This window comes from Penicillium daleae (genome assembly GCF_028827525.1).
Source record: "Penicillium daleae strain IBT 16125 chromosome Unknown utg000002l_segment0_segment0, whole genome shotgun sequence".
NCBI classification, from domain to species: domain Eukaryota; kingdom Fungi; phylum Ascomycota; class Eurotiomycetes; order Eurotiales; family Aspergillaceae; genus Penicillium; species Penicillium daleae.
Window position 1 is genome coordinate 148257 of NW_026623150.1, and position 22407 is coordinate 170663.

Here is a 22407-nt window from a genome sequence, read left to right on the forward strand (position 1 = left end):
TATGGGAATGCCATCCGGAATCAAGTTCTTTCCCAGCACTGTTTCCGGTCACTCATTGACTTGGTGCCTTGATCTACCGAGGGAGTGTCCATTCTCTTGGCCTCGAGCATCGAACAGTTGCACTTCTCTGTACGTGACGAGGATACTGCCCCAAAATGACGGGGCGATGAATGGGTCGATACGACGGCAAGCTACGTTCAGGAGATGCCATACAAGCCCATTCGAAAGACTCAGTTGTCATGGCATGATACAATTCCATACAAGATATATCCATTTGCAGACAGATACGAGATAACCTTCACTGCACTTAATTCCAGCCTCATTGAGTACATCAACACCTCTCCTGCATTTGACCTGGACCGAATCAAGACCACGACATACACAATTCAACGGGATCCATCAACCATGAACACACTCGGCCTGTCAGTGGTGCTGATTCACAAACTTCAACAGGGCAGCATTCACCTCCCGTGGGTGTGAAGCATTCAGGAAGTGCGCTCCTCCCTCCACCGGGACCAAGGTTGCAGATGGTGAGCGTGTGAATAGCTGGATTTCTTCGCTGGCATTGGCAATACTGTAGACCGCATCTTTGGTGCCCTGCTCGAAATTAGGGTCAGATTCCGCGAGAGATGCAAGGGCGACTCACATGCAGCCATAGAACGGGACACTGGATGTCAGAGAGTCGGAGATGCAGCCCTCCACGCTCTGCCAAATTAATGGCCGCCATGCGGATGCGTCGGCGACCCTCCTCTCCATGGTAGGTGGACTTGAGCGTTCTGTGCCAGAACTCTCGCACCCCTGGCGCGAGTTGGTTCAGCCCAATACCAATCACCGCATCGCAGTACGTATCGTCAGGCTCGAATTCCGGCGTCACCTCGCTGCTTGCCCATTGTTTCACAAACCCGGATACGATGACCGGGCCATCCCAGCAGTCTAGCTGGCGGGTTCGTTCCGATTCACTGTCCATGGATGTTCCCATCGGGATGATCCCCAAAATCTAAAGAGCAAAAGGAAAGTTAGCCCTGATCTCCTCAAAGCTTCCATTCAGAAAGGCGGACTCACCTTGTCGGGGCGCAGCAAAACCATTTGCACCGCGACCCAGCCACCCTGGCTGGTTCCCAGAACGAATGCACGATCAATCTGGAGAGCCTCCAACACCTGCAGATTCATCTCCGCAGTGTCCCAGTAGGTCCAATGTTCCCGAGCCGTGCGCGTCTGTCCATGGCCCAGGAGCTCGATCGCAACCAAATTCATATGGTCGGCCAATTCTGCATCGTCAAACTGGGCGCGGTAAAGCTCGGAGGACATGGTAAAGGCATTGATCATGACGACGGTCGGCTTGGCAGGATCATACTCGCGAGGCATTTGGTATGCTGCATCAATCCCTCCCAGATGGGGCACGCGGAGGGTCTTGGTGTTTACCATTTCTCGAGATTTCAAGTTTTGTTTCCCTGGACAGTTGTTTCTGTGTCAAGAGATCTTATACCCCATCCATCTCTTCCCATTTGAACGACTTCTTGGCTATTGATGAACCCCTCCTTGTTGGCTTGGCCCTCTGCCCGCACTTCTTGCTTTTGGTGGGGCAGTGGCCCCTCCAGGCGCAAGTACCAAACCCAGTTTTTAGGTAGAATGGGATTGCAATCTTAATTAGAGGAAAGAGATCTTCGAAGGTTTCGGGTACATGTCCATTATGACTATAGCTCGGAGTCTCTTTTGCGGAACGCCTGACGTTGTCGCTCTCAGAGTCCCTCGGCCAGCAATTCCACTGCGGGGCCTCTGAATCGTTTCTTCCCTCCGATCAGGTAATAGTAGACCCCACCGATAAACATCCAACCCATCGTCACCACGATACAGTAATTCATATTGTCGGGGGAGACGGGTTCAACAGTCGGGAAGGTACTGAAGACCATCGCCAACAACAACCATAACAATGCAATTCCATTTACCACCGGACCCCACCTGGGGCCGAGGTTAAACATTCCAGGTCCCAGACCGCGAACCACCTGACCGGAGGTCCGTCGGCCATAGACTAGCATGAACAAGATGGGTGAGAAATACGACGCATACATGCCGAGAATGGCCATGGAAAGAACGGCATTGAAGGCCGTGGAACTTCCCAGATAAATCAGCCCCAGCAGCATTTGCAGAAAGGAAACCACCAAGACCATGCGCACAGGAACCTTCACGGTCGGATTGACCGCGGAGAGGAATCCAGAAGCCGGTAGCCCGTCATCGCGAGCAAAGGCCCATGCTGTACGACTTGTCGAGGTCACTCCAGCAGCATTTGCGGCCACAGCAATCAGGGTGATACACAAGGTCAAGATGGATGCACCAGCCGGCGAGCCCGTGACGTTGAGGAAGAGCTGCATGAAGGGGAATCCAATTGGGGATGTCAGCAAGCTCTCAAGATCGCCCAGTGCGAACAGGAGCACGATGGCATAAACAAGTCCGATGAGACCGTTGATGGCCACACTGCCCACCATGGCCAAGGGCACATTTCGAGAAGGCTTGGGGAGTTCTTCACTCAGATGGCAGGCAGCGTCATATCTGTGACATAACCGTCAGTCCCGTGATACCAGTCTTGGGTCAGGGGTTGCAAGATCCATACCCGAGAAAAGGATAGACTGTACTCAGCAATCCCACCAGCCATGAAACCCCGTCGTTGGTCCATCCACTGGTGTTTGAGAATTCTGTGAAGACGTAGGAGGCAGAATGTTTCGACGACATGGCACCGAGTACTGCCACAATAGCAATGAACCCGACAACATGGAGGATACCTGTATGTTAATTTTCAGTAAGAGCATACTTAGATCAGTCCCAGGTGATGTCCTCTTACCAGCGGCAGTGTTTGAATGGGGTAAGATCTTAGAGCCCCAAATATTGATCGCAGTCGAGTACGCGATGATCAGCCAGTAGAACAACATACCCTGCCATCGAGTCGGGATGTATGAATCGGGATTGTTCAATGTGATGAGAGCTTGCAACTGCAGGCCAGCGGCAAAGGCTGCAGATGCGGCGAGCACCAGTTGGCCTCCAATGGAGATCCAGCCAGTGAACCATGAAGCTGTGGCGCGGTACGAGGCTGGTGTCAGGCAGTGGACCCAGTGATATTGTCCTACATGGTTTTCCGATGAGCATGCATTCTTCGGGTGGGCAGGGTGACAGTGTATGGTTGGAGGAACGCAAATGCAATGAAAGGAAAGGGAAAGGGGGCTTCGGAAGGACAGCATGACATACCTCCAGCAGTCGGGTAGATTGAAGCAATCTCACCTAGCGAGAGGACAACAAATACGGTCCCGACCAGAGCAATGATACTTTAATCAAACGTTGTCAGGATCCTTGTTATCACAGGTTCCCCCCCCCGACTGGCAGCACTTACTAGTTGTAGAACAAACAGGGAGCTCCACCATTGGTCAAGGCCGTTGCAACGACGGAAGACAGTGCCTCCCAGGTGGCCATCAAGGAGATTTGAAGACACACGATGGACCACAAGGAGAACTCTCGGCGGAGTTCTTGGACATGGCCCAGGGCGGCCAATTGTTCCTCATCGCTGAGGGGCTTCTCCGGGGCCACCTTGGTATCTGGGTCGGCGATGGAAGTCATGGGGGATACTCACGGCGCCCAATTCGGATCGAGTGAGTGAGAAATTAATTGGGAACACAGAATGAGCCAGGAATGCCCAGACTGTCTCATTACATTTCCAGCAGGGTCGGCGGAAAATTTATAAAGACTGGACGGGTAGGCTAAAAGGGGTGCGATACGCAGGATTGATTGACCCGGTGCGCCCAGTGGTAGCGATATCAGATTCCGCGATTGAAGACGTTGGCTTTTCCATAATCGCCAATCATCGAGCCTGCTTGGCCCCGGCGGCCGAGGTTGACTGGGTCACGGGCTCGTTCTGGAGTGCCTGGTTCCCCACAGCCTAATCTTCCCCGCATTTTGGCTCGGCGCGGGTCGCGGAACGTACCCGCGGTGCGCTCTCCATGTTCATCCCTTGTCGCTGGGAATGGCAGCCATTTGGGTTTCATTATTGGGCATGGATCTGACGAGAAACTTGAGGTAAAAGCCCACAACTTCCAGGGAATAACCAATGGCCCCATGTTGGGCGGGTGGTCGCAAGGAGTAATCTCAAAATGGAGTCGAGTCTCGGAAGCAAGAGGCAATTGATGCCGAGCCTTTTCGCGCTTATCGGGGGATCCACTTTCTTTGATAGCAAATTGGCGCCGGAACTTCCGCGTAATCACCCACGCCGTACCAAAGCCGTCACGGTCCGTTGGGACCGCCTGCTTGGAAGGGCCTTGCCGCCCAAATGAGACGAGATTGGACTGGCCACCGGGGAATACTGCCGGTTAATGTCAACCGGAGGATCACGGCGTTTCCTGTAACGCCCTGTTCCCGTTCCCTCCGTGACTTGGGGTCGTTGGTGAAGCTCCACTGATGGTCGAGATGCATCTCGGAATGCGGTCGGAACGTACCGAGTGGCCCCAAGCTCACGAGCGCAGCGTCGCACTGCGGATACAGCGACACAGCCGATAACCGACATGGTACTTAAGAATTCCCGCGTGCCCCTCCTCTTGTCTCGAATGACAGAATTTCACATACCACCATGATTCATCCGCTCGCCATCCTCTCCGAGGCCGAGACGAACCTCGCCCGGGACGTCGTCAAGGCGGCACACCCGAACACAGTGATCGATTTCCGGGAGATCTTCTTGCAAGAGCCGCCCAAGGCCCAGCTCCTGGAGTTCCTGGCCCTCGAACATGCTGGTCGCCTGAGCCCAACCACGCCTCGACCGCCTCGTCTGGCACTCTGCCAATACGACGTGATTGGATCCGACCGAATTCCCCAGTTCCATGAATCGGTGGTCGACGTGGTGTCCCAAACCCGCGTGAAGCATACCGTGGTTGGGAAACAACACCATGCCAGCTTGACACTGTAAGTGGTCCGCACATCGTGACGAGGAATCGAATGGGGAAAAAACCCCCCTCGCATGTAGATCAGTCGTGCTCACATTTTAAACAGGAGCGAATTCGATGTTCTGGTTGATCGCTGCATGAGTTCACCCTTGTTCCAAGCCGCTCTGGCCGAGTTCAAGCTGCCAGAGGGATTCGAAGTCGTGATTGAGCCGTGGCCCTATGGTGGCCTAGATCACACCGACGAAAATCGCCGCTACTTCCAGGGTCTCTGCTTCGCTCGCGATACCCGGTCGGGCAACCCAGACTCGAACTTTTACTCCTTCCCTCTGCCCGTGATCCCCGTCATGGATGCACACACACAAGAGATCATCCGAGTGGACAGGCCCGCGACGGGGGGCAAGAGTGACGGTCTGACGGAACAAACTTTCAAGGCGGATATCATTGGGCATTGCAAGCCTTCCGAATACGTCCCCGAGCTTCTGCCGGAGGGAACTCGCAAGGACCTCAAGCCATTGAATGTGGTCCAGCCAGAGGGACCTTCCTTCCGCGTGACGAATGAGTCCTTGGTGGAGTGGCAGAAATGGCGCTTCCGTGTGGCGTTCAATCCTCGCGAAGGTGCGACCATCCATGATGTCTGGTATGATGGCCGCAGTGTGATGCATCGCCTGGCGATCAGTGAAATGGTATGTGGCTTTGCTCCCATCCGTTTGATGACTCTGTCCACCATGAACTAACTTCTCTCCGTCCCTCACAGACTGTCCCATATGCCGATCCTCGACCGCCATTCCATCGCAAGCAGGCATTTGATTTCGGCGACGGTGGTGGTGGAAACATGGCCAACAACCTTTCCCTGGGTTGTGACTGCCTGGGCGTGATCAAATACTTTGATGCCGTGATCACGCAAGCAGATGGTACTGCCCAGAAGCTGCCCAATGCCATTTGTCTTCATGAGCAAGATAACGGCATCGGCTGGAAGCACTCCAATTGGCGTACGGGTCGCGCCGTGGTCACCCGTCACCGAGAGCTTGTGGTCCAGTTTATCATCACTCTGGCCAACTACGAATACATCTTTGCCTACAAGTTTGACCAATCCGGTGGCATCACTGTGGAGGCCAGAGCGACCGGTATTCTCAATGTGGTCAACATCGATGCCGGCAAGGTCAGCGAGTACGGCAACGTTGTGAGTGGTGGTGTCCTTGCACAAAATCACCAGCACATCTTCTGTGTACGCATCGATCCAGCCGTGGACGGCTCAAACAATTCCGTCGTGGTCGAGGAGTCTCATCCCGTCCCGATGAATGCCGTCACCAACCCACATGGCAACTTCTACCAAGTCACCAAGACGACCATTGAACGAGCCACCTACCTCGATGCCGCACCCGAGCATAACCGCACCATCAAAATGGTCAACCCTCACAAGACCAACCCCATCAGTGGGAACCCGGTCGGGTATAAATTCATCCCCTTGCCCACGCAGCTATTGCTGGCGGATCCCGAGTCTGTTCAAGCCCGTCGCGCCCAGTTTGCGCAACATCATGTCTGGGTGACCAAGTATCAGGATGGGGAGCTCTACGCCGGTGGACGCTACACCCTTCAAAGTCAGTATGAAGTTGATGGTGTCGCGGATGCAGTCCGTCGAGGGGACGCGGTGGCAGACACAGACGTGGTCGTGTGGAACTCCTTTGGCATCACTCATAACCCACGCGTTGAGGATTGGCCCGTCATGCCTGTTGAAATCTTTCAGCTGATGATCCGGCCCGCGGACTTCTTCGTGGCTAATCCATCCATCGATGTGCCATCGAACAAGAATGGCTCTTCACGGCTAGCGGATTCGGAATGTTGCCGGAAGGCGCATATCTAGGTTGCTTGCCGGGCGAGGGTAATTGCAGGACAATTGTATAATACAGGACTTTCACCATCATGGGCAAATTGCATATATAGCATCATCATCATCATCATCACCATCATCATACCATTTGAATCGCTCGAATAATCATTTGCTTTGTATTCGAATTCCAATAAATACAGTATGTTTTGTCGGCTTTGAATATATAGTGCAACTCTCTTGCGTGCTTCCAGCGGGTTCTTTCAGGGCCTGAGTAGCTGTAAGTATACATGTCCATATCTGTACATGTGACCTGATTATCACTAGCCTCTACCTCGATCACCCGGTGCATGAAACGAGAAGCAATCCAAGACTCCTGGAGTCTTCTTTTAAACTTTTATCAAGAAACTCAAACGCAAAACCGCGGAATTCTCGCGGAACTCGGACGAGGCCACTACGGCTGTGATTTCGGCCTGGGGTTATCACCTGCTCGCCTTATCGCCGCGTCTCCACCCAATCCCCACTCCCTCGCTTTTCGCAGTTTCCGAGTTTCCGACGTCTCTCTCCCTCTTCTTCATCGCATCATACTAACAGTGCGAGCGCAGGAGAGCGGTCTGTGGTCATGGTCTCTACTCCGGCAGGAGAGACGAATAATTCACCCGAATCACGGCCGCGAAAAAGGGCCAAGTACACACAGGTTGCCTGGTCAGTGTGAATCCGTGTCTCTTGGCAAACCTTGCACATGCTGATGATATCAGTAACGAATGCAAGCGGAGGAAGCTCAAATGCAGTGGTGGAACAACTTGTTCGCGCTGTGCGCGTGATCGTGCCCAGTGTATTTACAATATCGTCAACAAAACGTTGGCATCCACTCCGCCAACTGAAAGTCCCCAGGACGACAGGTAAGGAAATGGTTCCGCTGCTCACTTTCTCTCGTTCCGATACTTGGGACACGGAGGATTCCGTCCAGGCCAGCCACCTGGCGTCGCTCTTCCTCGCCAATCAGTAATTTCGTTCACTAATGCGAGTCGCACTTCAGGTTCGCAGCCCAGTTTCAAACAGTCCACAGGCAAATTGAATCACTTCAACGCGACATACAAATTCTTTCCACAAGACTAAGAGGAGTGGAATCCTCTTCCCATCCCAAATCACCTGCATTGCCAAGCAGCGCCGCAGCGGGGAGTATACATCGAATTCTGAATGCGCCACAATCACCCTCCTATGTTGGTCCCACGAGCGCCGAATTCGGCCTGGACCGTCCTCGCTTCCCAGATGAAGAGCCTCATAATGATGGCGAGAAAGACACGGATCATACTGACGACGATGTACCTGAATTGTCACCCGCACCTCGCAACCCTGAGCCTTCCAATGACAATGAGCCCTTGGCAAATGGAGATCCGCTGAAGGGGTTGACTTTGGAAGAAACCCTGCGTCTAGTTCAGGTCTACGAAGATAATGTGGCCACAATTTATCCCTGTGTTGATCTGGCCAGTGTTCGAACGTATGTCGTCGAATCTCATCATTCCCGCTACTCACATGTTGGAGGCAACTCCAGTCCAACGCCAGCGACCCTTTCGGCCAGAGACTGGTTTCATGCGCGTGATATACAGGTATTGAATATCCTGCTAGCCACGGCTCTCTTGGTTGAATCTCATGGCAGAAGCGAGCTGGCGGCTCAGCTGGCGGATTGCGTTGAGGATCGCTTCGCTAGTCGGTTGAAGATTGCCCAGGTCGACATGAAGGAAATTCTTATTCTGGTTTTATTGGTACGTTGTTGTTCTGTGTGGCCTTGTTTCACGTCCAAAGCAACATGCAACAGGAAAAGCTAATTGTTTCAACACTGTAGTCTATATTCCACTCATACCGCGATGACGAGGTCATTGCATGGCGACTGATCGGCATGGCGGCTCGTGGAAGTATGGAGCTGGGCTTACATCGGCAGGAGACGTGGCAAAGAACAGGAGGAATATTCCCAGGTGCACTAGAATGGCTTTGGGCGAGTCGTCTGTTCTGGGTTGTCTATGTCTTGGATCGCAAGTGGTCATGCGGAACAGGTCTACCATTTGCGATCCAGGACGCGGACATGGATACCAACCTGCCAGAGCCTGGTCACTCGACTCCGTATCTAACCTGCATGATTTCTTATGCTCGCCTCAGCTCGAAGATTTGGGGACTCATTGTTGGTTGGTCCAATCGTTCTCGAGCGGCTACATCAGAAGGATGTGCCATGTTAGATGCGCAAGTGCAACAATGGGTGCGCTCCATTCCACGGGAGCTTCGCTTCGACCCGGGCCAACGATCATCTGCGGGATCTGAGCACACGGATAGAAACATGATGCTCCAGGTACTGCTTGCGCTCCAGGCAAATCAACTCCGCATTCTTGTCTACCGACAGTACCTTCTGAGTAGCGAGCGCATCGCAGAAGACCTGGCTGGGGCGTCCATCGCTGTCGAAACAGCAAAGAGCACAGTCCATATGCTGGACTACTTCAGTCGAGTGTCGAACATTTATTTCCAGCGACCAGAGCCATTCAACTACTTCTTGATATCTGCTCTGGCCGCCTTGTTCCTTGCTGTGCTTCATGCACCCTACCGGTACAGCCAGACCTGTCGACCCGAGTTCTACACTGCCATCGACATGGTGCGCCGCTCGGCGACCCAAAGTCGGACCTCACGGCGCCTCCAAAAAATCATTCGCAGCCTCAAGCGCATCCAATTGAATGTTCAATGGCACAAATCCCGAGGCCCCACATCCCCCGCTCGGCATCATCACCGCGCACCAACTCTTGCAAGGACGCTCCCCGACGCGGGCGAGAGTCCATCCACTTCAATAAAACAGGCCTCCTTAGTGACTCACAGCTTGTTGGAAAATACACCACTCTCTATCACGACAGACTCTCCGCCCAGCCAGCGTCCTCAGATGAACCGAATTGACGATGGGCGCACTCCGCAGCCGTCTTCTGCAACACTGTGGCCATTGTCGCCAGGTACTGCTATAGATCTCGAATCCAACGACTGTGAAGATCTCAGCAGTTTCTTTGAGATTGCAGGGGGCTTATATTTTGATCCTGGTGCGGATGCGCATGTGCCAAGTGCTGTGGGGATGGGAATGGAAATGTCTCCGTCCGACTACGGACGGGTACCTCATGTGTTGGATGCGTTTCAGGCTGAAGATGAGGCGTTGACACGGGTGATGGCTGGGCTTCTATAAAGATACACTTTATTTCTAGCCAAGTGTTTCTTAGCTTATCATCAGGCCTCCCATTATTGCCTCACGCCGTCCGCGGCTAACACAACGAACCCCCAATACATGATACCGGATACAGTGGTGTTCTTTTAACTTGAAACTCCGGAAATTTTTACTTTTCAAGAGAGCGCTCCTGATCACGCATTAGCAGATAGTCCCGGACATCACGTCTTGGCTGTTCACGAAGAGAACAGAAAGTAAGTCCACCAACAACTCCGATATCGAACCCAAAGTTCGGGGTAAATTTACATGTCACATCGATTGGATTTCGGCGCTGATCCCCGAGTCAAGTACAGTCCCAGCAGGCTGAAGAAAATCTCCCCCGCATGGCTCCGGCCCTTCTGCCGATCTCTGCTTGCATTCGTGTGTGGTGGCGCCCCGAGGTAGCGATATTCCCACCAGTCGGCGCAGTGTTCCTGTCTTGATCTATTTCAAAACATCGATCCTTCCGGTGTCCTCAATCGAATTCCGTCCTTACAACCTGTACCCCACATGCGATTTAACCCTATTCTCTCCTACCAGAGATTCGTAGGATGGCCCATGAGAGATCCACTTCCACGAATTGGTCCTTGTCTCGGTGTCTCGTGATCATCCGACAATGTTCATGTCGACTTGAGTACAGAGTATAAATTTTGCCATGTCCTGTAACATACAATGCTTCATAAAATCCAGCATCAGGTTCTGATTTCATCTTGTCTGCAATGGTTGTACGAGGGCTCGTGACACCCGTGGCGCTCTTTGCGGCTCTAGTCCGGGGATATGCAAACCCGGGCAGTTGCTCGGGCGCTTGCAATGTCCACGACCCATCGTTGATTCAGAGAACTTCGGATAGTCTCTACTTCCGATTCTCCACGGGAAATGAAATCTCTTATGCCAGTGCGTCCTCCATCAAGGGCCCATGGACCGCAATCGGCTCGATGTTGCCTTCTGGGTCCTCCATCGATCTTGCGGGTAATACCGACCTCTGGGTACGAACTGAGACCTTCTCGGTCTTGTGACTTTCGTCGGGGCACGCTTGAGCTGACAATATGGCGAATTCTTTCTTCAACAGGCCCCCGATGCGCATATCGTCGATGATCTCTACTACGTCTACTATTCCGTGTCGACATTTGGATCACAGTCGTCTGCCATTGGGCTGGCGACATCAGCAACCATGGAATATGGTTCTTGGACCGATCAAGGTAGTACAGGAATCGCCTCATCCTCATCCAAAGCATACAATGCCATTGACGGAAACCTGATCGACGTGGACGGTACATACTACATGAACTTTGGTTCTTTCTGGGACGACATCTACCAAGCGCCGATGAATTCTGCTGCAACAAAGGTCGCTTCATCCTCGTACAACATTGCGTATAATGCGACGGGAAGTCATGCCGAGGAGGGCTCCTACATGTACAAGTATGGGAGCTACTACTATCTCTTTTTCTCTTCAGGCATTTGCTGTGGCTATGACTCATCCATGCCTGCGGCTGGAGAGGAATACAAGATCATGGTTTGCCGGTCGACCTCACCGACAAGCGGCTTTGTAAGTGAAGACCTGGATGTTTTCAAAAACAAAGAGTGAACCTGGGACTAATGCTCGGTCTCCCTTCAGGTCGACGCTGATGGCACAGCCTGCAAGAGTAGCGGAGGGACAGCTGTGCTGGAAAGTCATGGCACTGTATACGGCCCAGGTGGACAGTAAGTTATGGAGCTCGTACGGCGGAAGCTTCAACCCAGCTAACAATGTCCGTCCAGGGGAGTCTTCACCGACCCTAGCCTCGGCCCCGTTCTCTACTATCACTACGTCGATACTACAGTTGGATACGCAGATAGCGAAAAGCTGTTCGGATGGAATCAAATTGATTTCTCCTCTGGTTGGCCTGTGGTCTGAGAGTGGTTCACAACATATCGATGGACGATGGATTGGACAGAGTGCAATCCAGGGAATTTGCAGGCAGCTTTGCGATTCCATCATTTTCGAATTGTGATGGCTCGCAGGATGATGCCAATTTTACCATTCCGTGTTAACACTTGTTGCTTGCATGTTCATTTGAAATAAGACCATTTTCAACAGTCCTGAGCAATTTTTCAGTCTCCTTGGCTATCATGCTGTATCCCATTTGATTGCTGTAGATCAGGCTCTTGCCAAGACTGGACAAGGACGCCGAGCAACTTCGCATTGCTGCCAGAACTGGTCCGAGAAAAGAGAGAACCTGGGACATGACTGAGCCCCGTAGGCGTAGAGCAGAACTAGCTGCTGCGGGCTTGGACCATGGCGAGGCGATCATCCAGCTAGATTCGCAAATTCGTCCTTCCCATATTCCAGCTCAAGTTCTTTCCGCAGAGATCTCGACGGCCATCGCACCCGCTTCTGGCAAGAAGCCAAGAGATCCAACAGCGCCAATCGTTCGTGAGGGGTATACACACACATGCCAGCTGGAGGTGGAGGTAAAGGGAGTTAGCAGTGTTTCATCAGCGAGCCCACCAGGGTGACCAAGGGACATACCACCAAATACACAGTGAAGAGAGACAATACTGGCCGCCTGATCTGACTCATCAACGGTTCGTGCAATTCCGCATATCGTGTTGACAGACAAGGTCAGCAATTTTTGTGCTGCTCGGTAGTCGTCTAAACCACCAGAAGAGGGACGGTGAAGTATGACTAAGACTCTTGCCAGACTGTGGATCTGCAGCGCGGCCGCATAGCTGGGCGGATGAACCCAGATGTGTGGGAACACAGTCGTATCAGAGGTCATCGGAAGAGGGTTGTATTCTGAAGGTAGATGATCATACCATTCCTGGAGGAGGAAAAGTAGCTCACTGCCCCTTTCAAGCCGCCGAGACAGATCCGAAGTCTCCTGCTCTTCCTTCGAAGCGTAGTTCACACATTGACCAAGTAGGTAGGTGGCCCGAGTAGCAAGCTCTGGTGCTGTCAAGAGTGACACTGGCCGTTTTGGCTGCCAGAAGCTGAAAACGCGCCGCCGCTCTCTCATGGCTACCCATACATCTTGTCGAAGCCAGGCCCACCAAACAGCTGATCGCAGCCCACCAGATTCTCCGTCATTGTCTTGAAATCGTTGGATCCAGAAGACGCCCTTGAGGTGGCGTTCCCAATCCTGATTCGAGCCATCAATCATCTCATATGTACTGATCAGCAGGGACGTCGCAATCACTTCATGGCTGCGGGCATATGAAGGGTGCTGCATGGCTCTGTTGAGATAATGCAGGGTTTCATAGTAGTATTGAACCGCGAGGTTACGGTCGATGACATGAGACTGAACAGAGTCACTGCGCGGAGCCAAGGACGTGCCGCCATGATCCGTCAATGTTGAGTCTGCTCTCTCCTCTCGAGGCTCCATTTCAAGGGACAGATGCCTTGCGGAAAGGGCCAGCAATGCCTTCATTAATCCCACGTTCCGGAGAGCTAAATGAGGAACTACCGAGGCGAAATGCTGGAACGGGTCGTAGAAATCCAGCCACTTGCTCGACACACGTACGAAATGGGTGAACAAACAATGTTCTAGACTGGATAATTGGATCGGAGACGATGTGGTCCACGAGGATGGACTATCTGAGATCACCGAATCTCCATCCTCCGTGGGCTGCTGTGTGACAAATCGCGGCTCGATTTCTGGGTCGCATCGAAAGGCCGCTGCATGAAAGCTTTCACGTTCCCGAAGTGTCCGTGGCCGCAGATTTGAACTATGACGCGGGTCTTCCCCGGCTGGGTTGCGGTGATCACCATGGTCGCCATGATCTCGATGGGCCCGTGGGAATTGTTGCGGCGGCGACAGAAGGAAGCGATCATTCGCATTTGCTGCATCAGTGGCCAACAATTCAAACCAGCTGAGCGGTGCTACTCGAGTAGATGCCGAACTTTCGGCTCCTGGAGAAGGGTCGTAGCCGTAAGGGGAGTTGGCAGAAGGGATGATGGGAACGTGTGGGATGGGCGCAGGTTGACGGAGTGAGTGCTGTCGTTGTCGTATCTCCGCATGGAGGTCCAATCTTTCATGTCCCTCGGTTCTCTCATGACCTTGGTCTCGTAGTCTTTCATCTTGCATCGGCTGCTTCTGGTGGCAGGCATCGATCAAAATTTGCAAGGGGCTATGTTGCTCTGTATTGCCCTGATGCAGCCCCCCATCCCGGCTGGAGGACCTTGAGTGAAGCTGCGCCGCAGAGATGAGCGGAGTCGCCGGAATGGGAGTGGGTGTGCTGGCAACGTCGGTGCTACATTGAGGCGCGTAGATACACGGTCGCTGTCCCTTTGCACAAGGACCACACTGGGGCCGAGCCTGGATAATTGGCAATCAAGGATCTCAATTAGTTATCATGAGTGGCATACGAATGAACGACATGATCGGAGCTGATCGGCCGGAGTTCTGGGCAAAAGAGAAATGCAAGTCGCCTCGTACCTCGTCACACTTGACATGCCGTCGTTTGCAGATGACGCTGCGGCGGAATTAGCGATCGGATCGGTCGCAAGCAGCTGGATAGCCTCGCATCGCGCACTCACCAGCCCGTTGTCGCGCGGAGGCCCCGGCCCCGGGATTTACGCTTCGGCCGTGGCCCAGGTGCTTTTGCCATTGACGCCAAAGCGACGGAAAGATAGTACACGAGGCGAAGCCCGTGCAGGAGAAGAAGAGGATCGTGTCGAGGCCTCGACTCTTCATCTCAGCCACGGCCCAAAACTCACAGTCCCGACTCGAGGCGGGGTCAACCGGTGGGCCTGCATCCGCCACGCTGACCAGTGGCAGGACTGGGAGTCGGTAGAAGTCTGGCACCAGTCCAGTTGGAGCCGCCGCGAGAGGACAAGAATCATACTGTAATAGTATTCATGAGGGGCAAAGCAGCTGCTGTCAAGGCCAACCGGGGTTCGACGTTCGACCATCTGGATACTGATAGAGGCAGTAATTAATCCGATAGTGTACTCCGGATGTATACGCCGTGTTACCCACCAGAGAGCGGACATCGTTAAGCTCAAGACTACTACCGCAGTACTCCGTAACTGACTCCTACTAGACTACTCCGTACTTAGTACTCGTACTCTCTACCGCAGTGTCCAACTTCCGGATCGAGCCAACGCTGTTGCTGTTCTCTGTTTGGGCCATCGCTCACGTCAATCCCGCCTGACCGGGCTAGTCCTATTATTAGTAGTTAGTCAAGTACTTTTCAGTCCATTCATCATCCTATCCCAGAGGAGGTGGCTACAGTAAGCTTACTAAATGCCCCCTTTCCGGTATGTATCTACAGACTGGTACAGTAGCCAAAAAGGAAATGTCATCAACCCGACGGCTGTTCCCACTAAAAAGTAAGAGAAGTACTTTAGCCCTTTATATAGGGAAGCGCGACACCGATAAAAGAAGAACCACTCCTCATCGTCCCTACAACAGTTCTTCAGCAAAACCTTACCAGTCATCAACCATGAAGCTTATTATGAACCGGTGTGACAGGCTTTCTTGGCAGGGAAATGCTTCTAGAATGCCTAGCCAACCCAAGCATTACGTCCATTGTGGCCTTGTCCCGCCGCGAACTTGACATCACCAATAGCAAGCTTGACGTGTATATCATGAAGGATGAAGATTTTCTTCACTACTCGGACTCTTCGTTAACGGAAAAACTGAAAGGCGCAAAAGCGTATATTTGGTCGCTAGGGATCACACTTTCAAAAGGAACGGGTAACCCGAGAGATCGTGTCATTTCCATCGATTACACAGCTGCTGCAGCGGCGGCATTTCAGAATGCCTTCCTTTCGGGTTCCAGCGCTTCGCGTGCACCAGGAGACAAGTTCCGGTTTGTCTACATTAGCGGCTCCGGTGTTGAACGGGATCAAGAGAGGCCGGGTAAGGCCCCGCGAAAGCGAAACGAGACCTCCGATGTCCCATTCTCAATGACACTCCACTAACGGCATCCTAGGGAGAGGCTGAAAATGCTCTACTCAGACATACGGAAGCAAACCGCGATGTTCTTGAGCCATATTTTATCCGACCTGCCTTGGTGATATCTAAAGCCGGCACTCTTAGAGATCAACTCTTCAGCCTGGCGCCTTGCGTGAAAGTCGAGAAATTTGTACAAGCAGCGATTGAGATAATGATGAGTGGGTACGAAAAGGACACAATTGAGAATCAGATGCTTGTTGACTGGGGCTAGACGGTAACTCCCAAGTGATTGAATATGAAGTTGATTTACATAGAAAATCCAGTTTTGAATGTTCGGAGATAGACCTCTACAACATTGCGTCTGTACATAAAAGATTAATGATCGGATTATGGGATAATTAGTTATCTATTCAACCGGGGGTTTCGGTCATGGGCTGTCTGATCGGAACAGAGAGGTCGAGGCACGAATCGCGAGGGCGGCCCGCGAGGAAGAAAGATGCATTCGAAAGCAACAACACCACCCCATCGGAGGATAGATAGTCTCTTCTTTCTCACGGCCGGTAACGACGTTGGTAGTGGCAGAGGAGAGTTTTGGCTACAAAGGTCCAAGGCCGCTTCATGGCTCCGAATATCTTCTTTGATGATGCGCGCTCGGGAAATGCCCGAGATTGGGTTTTGGCGGGGAATTCGGGGTGTGCCCCGACACGAGACCCGAGCACAACCTTCGTTGCGAAGCAGAACATCGAGACACACGCACTGGGTCAACTCGCGTGCAGTCGCAGGGACTCAAAACCCACTTGTGTCTATTTACTCTTCGAATCAAGACCCTTGACTCAAGTTGAGTTCGATTGGCCTCCTCGACCAAACACAATTCCCAGCAACTCAAATAACCTGGGCCACGTATCCCGTTTCTTCTGTTCCGAAATCGCAATTCAAGTACTTGCAAACCTACTCTCATGATGAGCTGGCAAGACAACAATCAGACACACCGGATCCTGACGGCCGCCGAGAAGGGCGGATACGGAGTCCTGGCGGCAATCGTGTAAGTGGTGTAGGGTCTTCATCATGGCCCGGAGAGAGACGGAGAGGGAAACTGACATGATCTTGGACTGCCAGATACAATGTCGAGCATATCACGGCTTTCGTCCGAGCCGCAGAACAAAGGCGGTCCCCTTTGATCATCCAGCTCTTTCCCTCGTCCCTCAAACAGACGCCATCCCTGGTCTTTGCGGCGGCCGCCGCCGCAAAGAGTGCATCGGTCCCCATCTCTGTCCACCTTGATCATGCCCAAGACTACGAGCAGATCAAGTATGTGGCCGACAATCTTCCTTTTGACTCCATTATGGTGGATATGAGTCATTACGAAAAGGAAGACAATTTGGTGAAGACTCGTGCCTTGCGGGACTATTGCCATGCGCGAGGGATCACCGTGGAGGCGGAAACTGGTCGTATCGAAGGTGGTGAAGATGGTATCATGGATACTGGTGATCTTGAAGGTATGAAATGCTCCATGTCGGAACGAATCGGTTATGAACTAGCTTTTCTAACGATATCATAGGTATCTTAACCAACCCGGAGGATGTGGAGGATTTCATCGCAGCTGGAGTTGACTTCCTTGCCCCGAGCGTGGGCAATATCCATGGAGACTATGGTCCGAAGGGGCCTCAGTTGGATATGGACCGGTGAGTGTAAAATGATTCAAGAGCTGAGCACGCGATGATCTGGCACGAGGCTGACTTCATTATCGCAATACCAAGTTTGCATGGTGTTTTCAAAGCCATGAATGGCCGTGTTCGACTTGTGCTCCATGGAACCAACGATTTTGATGCCAGCCTGACCCAGGCATGTGTCAAGGCCGGAGTGACCAAGGTCAATGTGAATAAACTAGTCCTGGATTGCTGGCATGATAACTTGCGGTCGAATGCCATGCGGCCACTTACGGAGCTGATGGATACTGGCATTGACGTTCTGACGAAGGAGATAGAACGATGGATGGATATCGTGGGAAGTAGCGGCAAAGCCTCAAGTCACGTTAGCTAAAAAATAAACAAATCGCCATTGATGACCAATATTTGTAGTCGTGTAAACGCCATCCACGTGTATGATTCTCAACTGGAAGTAGGTTTTCCATGGTTAATTCCTCCACGGATGCTCCACGGCAGGGAATGTGCGTACCAGGTGCTATTGATTTACAAAAGTGAACGAACGAAACCAGTAGATGGGACGAAACCTCACATCACCAATCCGGAGGCAGATGTGAGTAAACTGAATTCGCCGTTGGCAACCATTTCAAGAGCCAATTACCAGGATTGATTGCGAGAGGGGCAGTGAAGGCATGGAATGCTTAGACAAGGGTACTCTCAGTGTTTACGAGGCGCGGATCTTCGAGAACAATGTTGGCTACATGAATTGTACTATCTCATGATCCTTAATTGATATAAATAAATTGCAACACTTCTTGGCACATCCGATCACTGCTCGGCCAAAGACTTTGCGTTGCGGCGGAACCAAATGTGCAACCCACTGAAAACGACTATGCCAACTACTAACATGGCAGAAATGACAGAGAATCCTTTGATATACTTGGGGTGGTCGGAGTCGGGGAACAAATACTTTGTTTCTTTGATCAGCTTTTGAATGATAAATCACGAAAAGGGGAACATACCGATCCATAGATCTGGGCCAAGTTTCCAAGCGCGTTCACCAGGGCCAAGCTCACACCACGTGCCTGGGGATGCATCCCAGAGAACGCGGATGAGGCGAAAGCCAAGGTACCGGCGTTTGTAGCCCATAGACCAGCAGCCATGAGAACCAGCAAGACGTATCGAGCGGTAAAGTTGTATACCGCACAGACGATAATGGAGCAGATCAACGAGAATGTCAGCCAGCAAGCGATAACCAGACCTCGCCACCCTGGGATCTTGTCACTGAAGTAGGCTGTGATGGCTGTGCAAACAAAGGCAACCCCGTAGATCGGTACGGTCAAAAAATTGATTTTCTCCGTCGACGCATTGCCGAAGAGGCCTTTGACGAGGGTTGGATAGAAGTAGGTTAGAGTACTTGAGCCAACGATGACCTGGTAGAATAACATCAAAGGTCAGAATCGTACCCAGGCTGGTTAAAAAAGCATGGAAGTACTGGATCTGCTCACCATGTATCCCACCACAAACGCCCAAGTACGCCGGTCACTAACAGCGACCTTGATTGCTCCCCAGTTGCTCAACTGCTCACCGTCCGCAGTGATCGCGGTGACATTCTCAGTGGCTAGTCGAGCGACCGCGACACGCTTCTCGCGTTCAGAAAGACGTCTTGAAGTCGATGGGAAATCGGGCAGGATGAACAAGGCGACCAGCGCCCAACCAATGGTTGCTGCACCCTCAACGATGAATAGCCATCTCCACCCTCGAATCCCATGCACACCCTCGAGATGCTTCACAATCACAGCGGCTAGCAGACCACCGAATGCGCCTGACAGAATGGCTGCCGAAATGTACACACCAAATCTCTTGGACTGTTCAGTCCGCTTGTACCAGGATGACAGCACAAGAAGCACACCGGGGGCGAAGCCAGCTTCAACACATCCAATCAAGACACGGAGTACCACGAGGTGCTTGAAATCCTTGATGACCGCCATGAGACATGTCAGGGTTCCCCAAACAACCATGATACTGGGGAGGAATATCGACGGGCGTGTGCGACCTAGGACAAGGCTACACCGACCGACATTAGTATACTTCCCATCTCCATGTGGGAACATAAAGCATTGACTTACTTGCTGGGCACCTCAAACACAACATATCCTACAAAGAACACCACCAGGGCGACGGAATATTGGTTAGAGGTCAGGTTCAGGTCTGTCTGCATTCCAGAAATCTTCGCATTGCCGATACTGTGAACATCTTCGTCAGCAATGAGGTCTCATCATGACACTTCTGTAGGGATAACATACTTGGTACGGTCCAAGTAAGAAAGCAGGTACATGATCCAGATGGTTGGCAGCAAGGTCAGGTCTATCTTCCTGACGAGAGCCTTCTCCTCCTCAGGGGAGAAGGTCTCATGAATGCTTGCATGCTCAATCTCCTTGGATGATATGTCGTTCTTGATCTGGCCCTCAATGTCGACGGAATTCATGATTGTGGCTTTCAGGAGGAAAATCTGCTGGAGATGCAGCGGGGATACGGCTTCATTTGCAGGCTTTCCACACAGGATATTTATGCCTCTTTGTATAGAAGCTCAGTCTCGTGTCTTGTGCTATGACGGCAAGACAGTCTACCTCCTCCATATGGTCACCCCACACGGTTGATAGGAGCCGGCAGCCTGTTTGACTGGGGTAATCCACCCCCAGAAACACCGTCGTGGGCTGCTGGGTGGTTTCTCCACCGCTCACCAGCTCTACGTTTCACGATGTGGGGGTGGCCTCGTTACGAGACACAAAAGTAAGGTTTTCGGCTTTTCTTCGCTTGACGGCTGTTGCTCCTTGGCATCCACAGTCCTCAAAACTCTATCGAGGAGGCGAGTTTGGCCCAAGCCAACAGTGGCAAAACACTTGGAATGTTAGTAAAATGTGTATGATAGAAACCTCATGTTTGCCGTGGATCATGATACACCTGTTGCCATCAAGGCTGTTGCATTTGGGTCGGCTTCTACCAATGCTCTCCGAATCCCAGATATGTGGCTTTCGATGGGTTTGCGCGCGAGACTTGACCGTGGCGGCAAAGTTTGCAAAGTTTCCGATATTGCTAGTCTTTCTTCGTGCACTGTTCTCTCGGCGTTGGATTGGCGAATATGACCGCTATGGTTGTTTGGCGCACGCCATGACCCCAGACAAGTCGCCAAATAGGTTTAAGTTACTTACTTCCATGGGCTGATCCTGACGCCATGGTTTGTTGCATGCTCGGATCGAGTCAGCTCGGCACGATGTTCATGACTCTACCCGAGCCCCGCCTGGGAGATCATCATGCAAAGCGACACCCTTGAAGCGACGCGCGAAATGCGCCGTGTGGAGGGGCAATGATCAAAGATGGTGACGATGATGCGGGGAACTACAAGGTCTGGAGATTTATTAAAGCTGTGCTTCCTCTGCAAATAAGTTCTTTAAATCCCCCTTCCCTCTGCATACTCCCATTCCACACGACCTGGTCTCGATTGAATTCTCCTTCTTACACACCATGCCCCCTGCTGCCACTGAGAGTGCCGCGTCGAGCGCGAGCAAGACCGAGACGCCTACTCCTTACCTCACCACGATGCCTGCTGACGACTTCAGCTGGCAAATTACTCTGGCGCAAAAGGTTATCGCAATTACTGGTGCCAATCGCGGAATTGGCCTGGGCATTGCCGAGGTGTGTCTCGCTAATGCGGCCAAGATGGTGTACTCTCTCGACTTGATGGAGCCTGGAGAAGAGTTCGAGGCCCTGCAAAATCGATTCCCCAATTTGAAATACATTCAGACCGATGTCACCTCGGAGGAAAGTGTAGAAAATGCCATCAACAAGGTTGTGGAAGAGACTGGCCGCATTGATGGCTTGGTGGCCAATGCTGGCATGACCAAGCATCAGCCTGCATTGAAGTTCGAACGTGCTGAGCTGGAGAAGCTGTTCAATCTCAATGTGAGTCCTAGTTGGATTGTTGTGAGCGAAGCTATAAAGGCTGACGATCACCGGCTAGGTCTTTGGTGCCTACTTCTGCGCTCAGATTGCTGCTCGCAAGTTCATTGAACTTGGAATCAAGGGATCTATCGTGATGACCTCGAGCATGACTTCCTATCGACCCAATCGAGTAAGACTGCGGATTTTTCTTACCTGTGATCTATATTCAGCAAGCTAATGATGAACCATTGCAAGGCCGCACCCTCTGCCCCGTATGGTGCCACTAAAGCAGCTGGTGAGTGAACGCGTCATTGACCCCTTGGGATGAAGGACGGACAGCTAACCAGTGTATCATTTGTTTTTCGCTTTGCAGTTCGTAACATGTGCCACACTCTCGCCATGGAATGGAGCCAACATGGTATCCGTGTCAACAGTATCTCGCCGGGCTTCGTCCGAACAGCCATGACCTATTACGTCGAGAAGTCTCCGGACTGGGATCTGAAGATGCAATACTATGGTGGCATGCCTCGTCTGGCCGACCCTCGAGAGCTTGGCGGTGCCTACGTGTACTTGATGAGCGACGCCAGCTCATATACCACGGGTATTGACATCCCTATCGCGGGTATTGTCGGCGCATGGTAGACGAGATTGCATATGAGAGGATGGGCATCATTCCGGGCGTTTGCGCTTTTTAATTATTTGTTAGACAAGATGGAAGACCGGGCAGGTACAGCCGAGGCTTGAGTTGGCTTGATATGATACGAAGAATAAACTTTCTTTTACTGTTGTCCCTGCAAAGCTTCCCTTCTCAAATATTCTTCTTGACAGGCCATCGGCGACATCCGGCGAAAAGTGTGCCTGAGGCAGAAATCCCCTGGCAAGGATTCCCGACACAAGAACAGCGCGGTCGGCTCGTTTCCCACGAGGAAACTGTACAGAGAAACCATGCCGAGACCTAGAAATTTGAGAAATG

At 52.1% G+C, this 22407-nt stretch overlaps 10 protein-coding genes across 10 annotated transcripts; 6 read left to right on the forward strand and 4 right to left on the reverse strand.

The window, feature by feature from the left end:
• Positions 1 to 423: 423 nt before the first annotated feature.
• Positions 424 to 1425, reverse strand: N7458_001073 (alpha/beta fold hydrolase; the record flags this gene model as incomplete). Its single annotated transcript, XM_056904456.1, has 3 exons — positions 424 to 597; positions 647 to 997; positions 1063 to 1425. The coding sequence occupies 3 exons, from the start codon at positions 1423 to 1425 to the stop codon at positions 424 to 426; spliced, it is 888 nt and encodes a 295-aa protein (XP_056768563.1).
• A 314-nt stretch (positions 1426 to 1739) lies between these two features.
• N7458_001074 (uncharacterized protein) lies at positions 1740 to 3603 on the reverse strand (the record flags this gene model as incomplete). The annotated part of the gene is made up of 5 exons (XM_056904457.1): positions 1740 to 2547; positions 2609 to 2777; positions 2837 to 3115; positions 3238 to 3314; positions 3380 to 3603. The coding sequence occupies 5 exons, from the start codon at positions 3601 to 3603 to the stop codon at positions 1740 to 1742; spliced, it is 1557 nt and encodes a 518-aa protein (XP_056768564.1).
• A 1003-nt stretch (positions 3604 to 4606) lies between these two features.
• N7458_001075 (putative copper amine oxidase) lies at positions 4607 to 6777 on the forward strand (the record flags this gene model as incomplete). The annotated part of the gene is made up of 3 exons (XM_056904458.1): positions 4607 to 4935; positions 5023 to 5599; positions 5671 to 6777. The coding sequence occupies 3 exons, from the start codon at positions 4607 to 4609 to the stop codon at positions 6775 to 6777; spliced, it is 2013 nt and encodes a 670-aa protein (XP_056768565.1).
• Positions 6778 to 7769: 992 nt separating this feature from the next.
• On the forward strand, positions 7770 to 9952 carry N7458_001076 (transcription factor domain-containing protein; the record flags this gene model as incomplete). The annotated part of the gene is made up of 2 exons (XM_056904459.1): positions 7770 to 8507; positions 8588 to 9952. Coding segments are annotated over 2 exons (2103 nt in total), but the record flags the coding sequence as incomplete, so codon positions are not given.
• Positions 9953 to 10689: 737 nt separating this feature from the next.
• Positions 10690 to 11864, forward strand: abnA (putative extracellular endo-1,5-alpha-L-arabinase; the record flags this gene model as incomplete). Its single annotated transcript, XM_056904460.1, has 4 exons — positions 10690 to 10956; positions 11040 to 11516; positions 11586 to 11671; positions 11729 to 11864. 4 exons carry the CDS (start codon positions 10690 to 10692, stop codon positions 11862 to 11864), a joined length of 966 nt encoding a protein of 321 aa, XP_056768567.1.
• Positions 11865 to 12257: 393 nt separating this feature from the next.
• On the reverse strand, positions 12258 to 14942 carry N7458_001078 (uncharacterized protein; the record flags this gene model as incomplete). The annotated part of the gene is made up of 4 exons (XM_056904461.1): positions 12258 to 12409; positions 12480 to 14265; positions 14527 to 14793; positions 14841 to 14942. 4 exons carry the CDS (start codon positions 14940 to 14942, stop codon positions 12258 to 12260), a joined length of 2307 nt encoding a protein of 768 aa, XP_056768568.1.
• Positions 14943 to 15440: 498 nt separating this feature from the next.
• On the forward strand, positions 15441 to 15875 carry N7458_001079 (uncharacterized protein; the record flags this gene model as incomplete). The annotated part of the gene is made up of 1 exon (XM_056904462.1): positions 15441 to 15875. The coding sequence occupies one exon, from the start codon at positions 15441 to 15443 to the stop codon at positions 15873 to 15875; it is 435 nt and encodes a 144-aa protein (XP_056768569.1).
• Positions 15876 to 16805: 930 nt separating this feature from the next.
• Positions 16806 to 17889, forward strand: N7458_001080 (class II fructose-bisphosphate aldolase; the record flags this gene model as incomplete). Its single annotated transcript, XM_056904463.1, has 4 exons — positions 16806 to 16891; positions 16966 to 17345; positions 17408 to 17531; positions 17607 to 17889. 4 exons carry the CDS (start codon positions 16806 to 16808, stop codon positions 17887 to 17889), a joined length of 873 nt encoding a protein of 290 aa, XP_056768570.1.
• A 431-nt stretch (positions 17890 to 18320) lies between these two features.
• Positions 18321 to 19980, reverse strand: N7458_001081 (uncharacterized protein; the record flags this gene model as incomplete). Its single annotated transcript, XM_056904464.1, has 5 exons — positions 18321 to 18461; positions 18515 to 18925; positions 19001 to 19559; positions 19622 to 19738; positions 19799 to 19980. 5 exons carry the CDS (start codon positions 19978 to 19980, stop codon positions 18321 to 18323), a joined length of 1410 nt encoding a protein of 469 aa, XP_056768571.1.
• Positions 19981 to 21017: 1037 nt separating this feature from the next.
• N7458_001082 (uncharacterized protein) lies at positions 21018 to 22076 on the forward strand (the record flags this gene model as incomplete). The annotated part of the gene is made up of 4 exons (XM_056904465.1): positions 21018 to 21455; positions 21514 to 21624; positions 21690 to 21729; positions 21808 to 22076. 4 exons carry the CDS (start codon positions 21018 to 21020, stop codon positions 22074 to 22076), a joined length of 858 nt encoding a protein of 285 aa, XP_056768572.1.
• Positions 22077 to 22407: the final 331 nt, after the last annotated feature.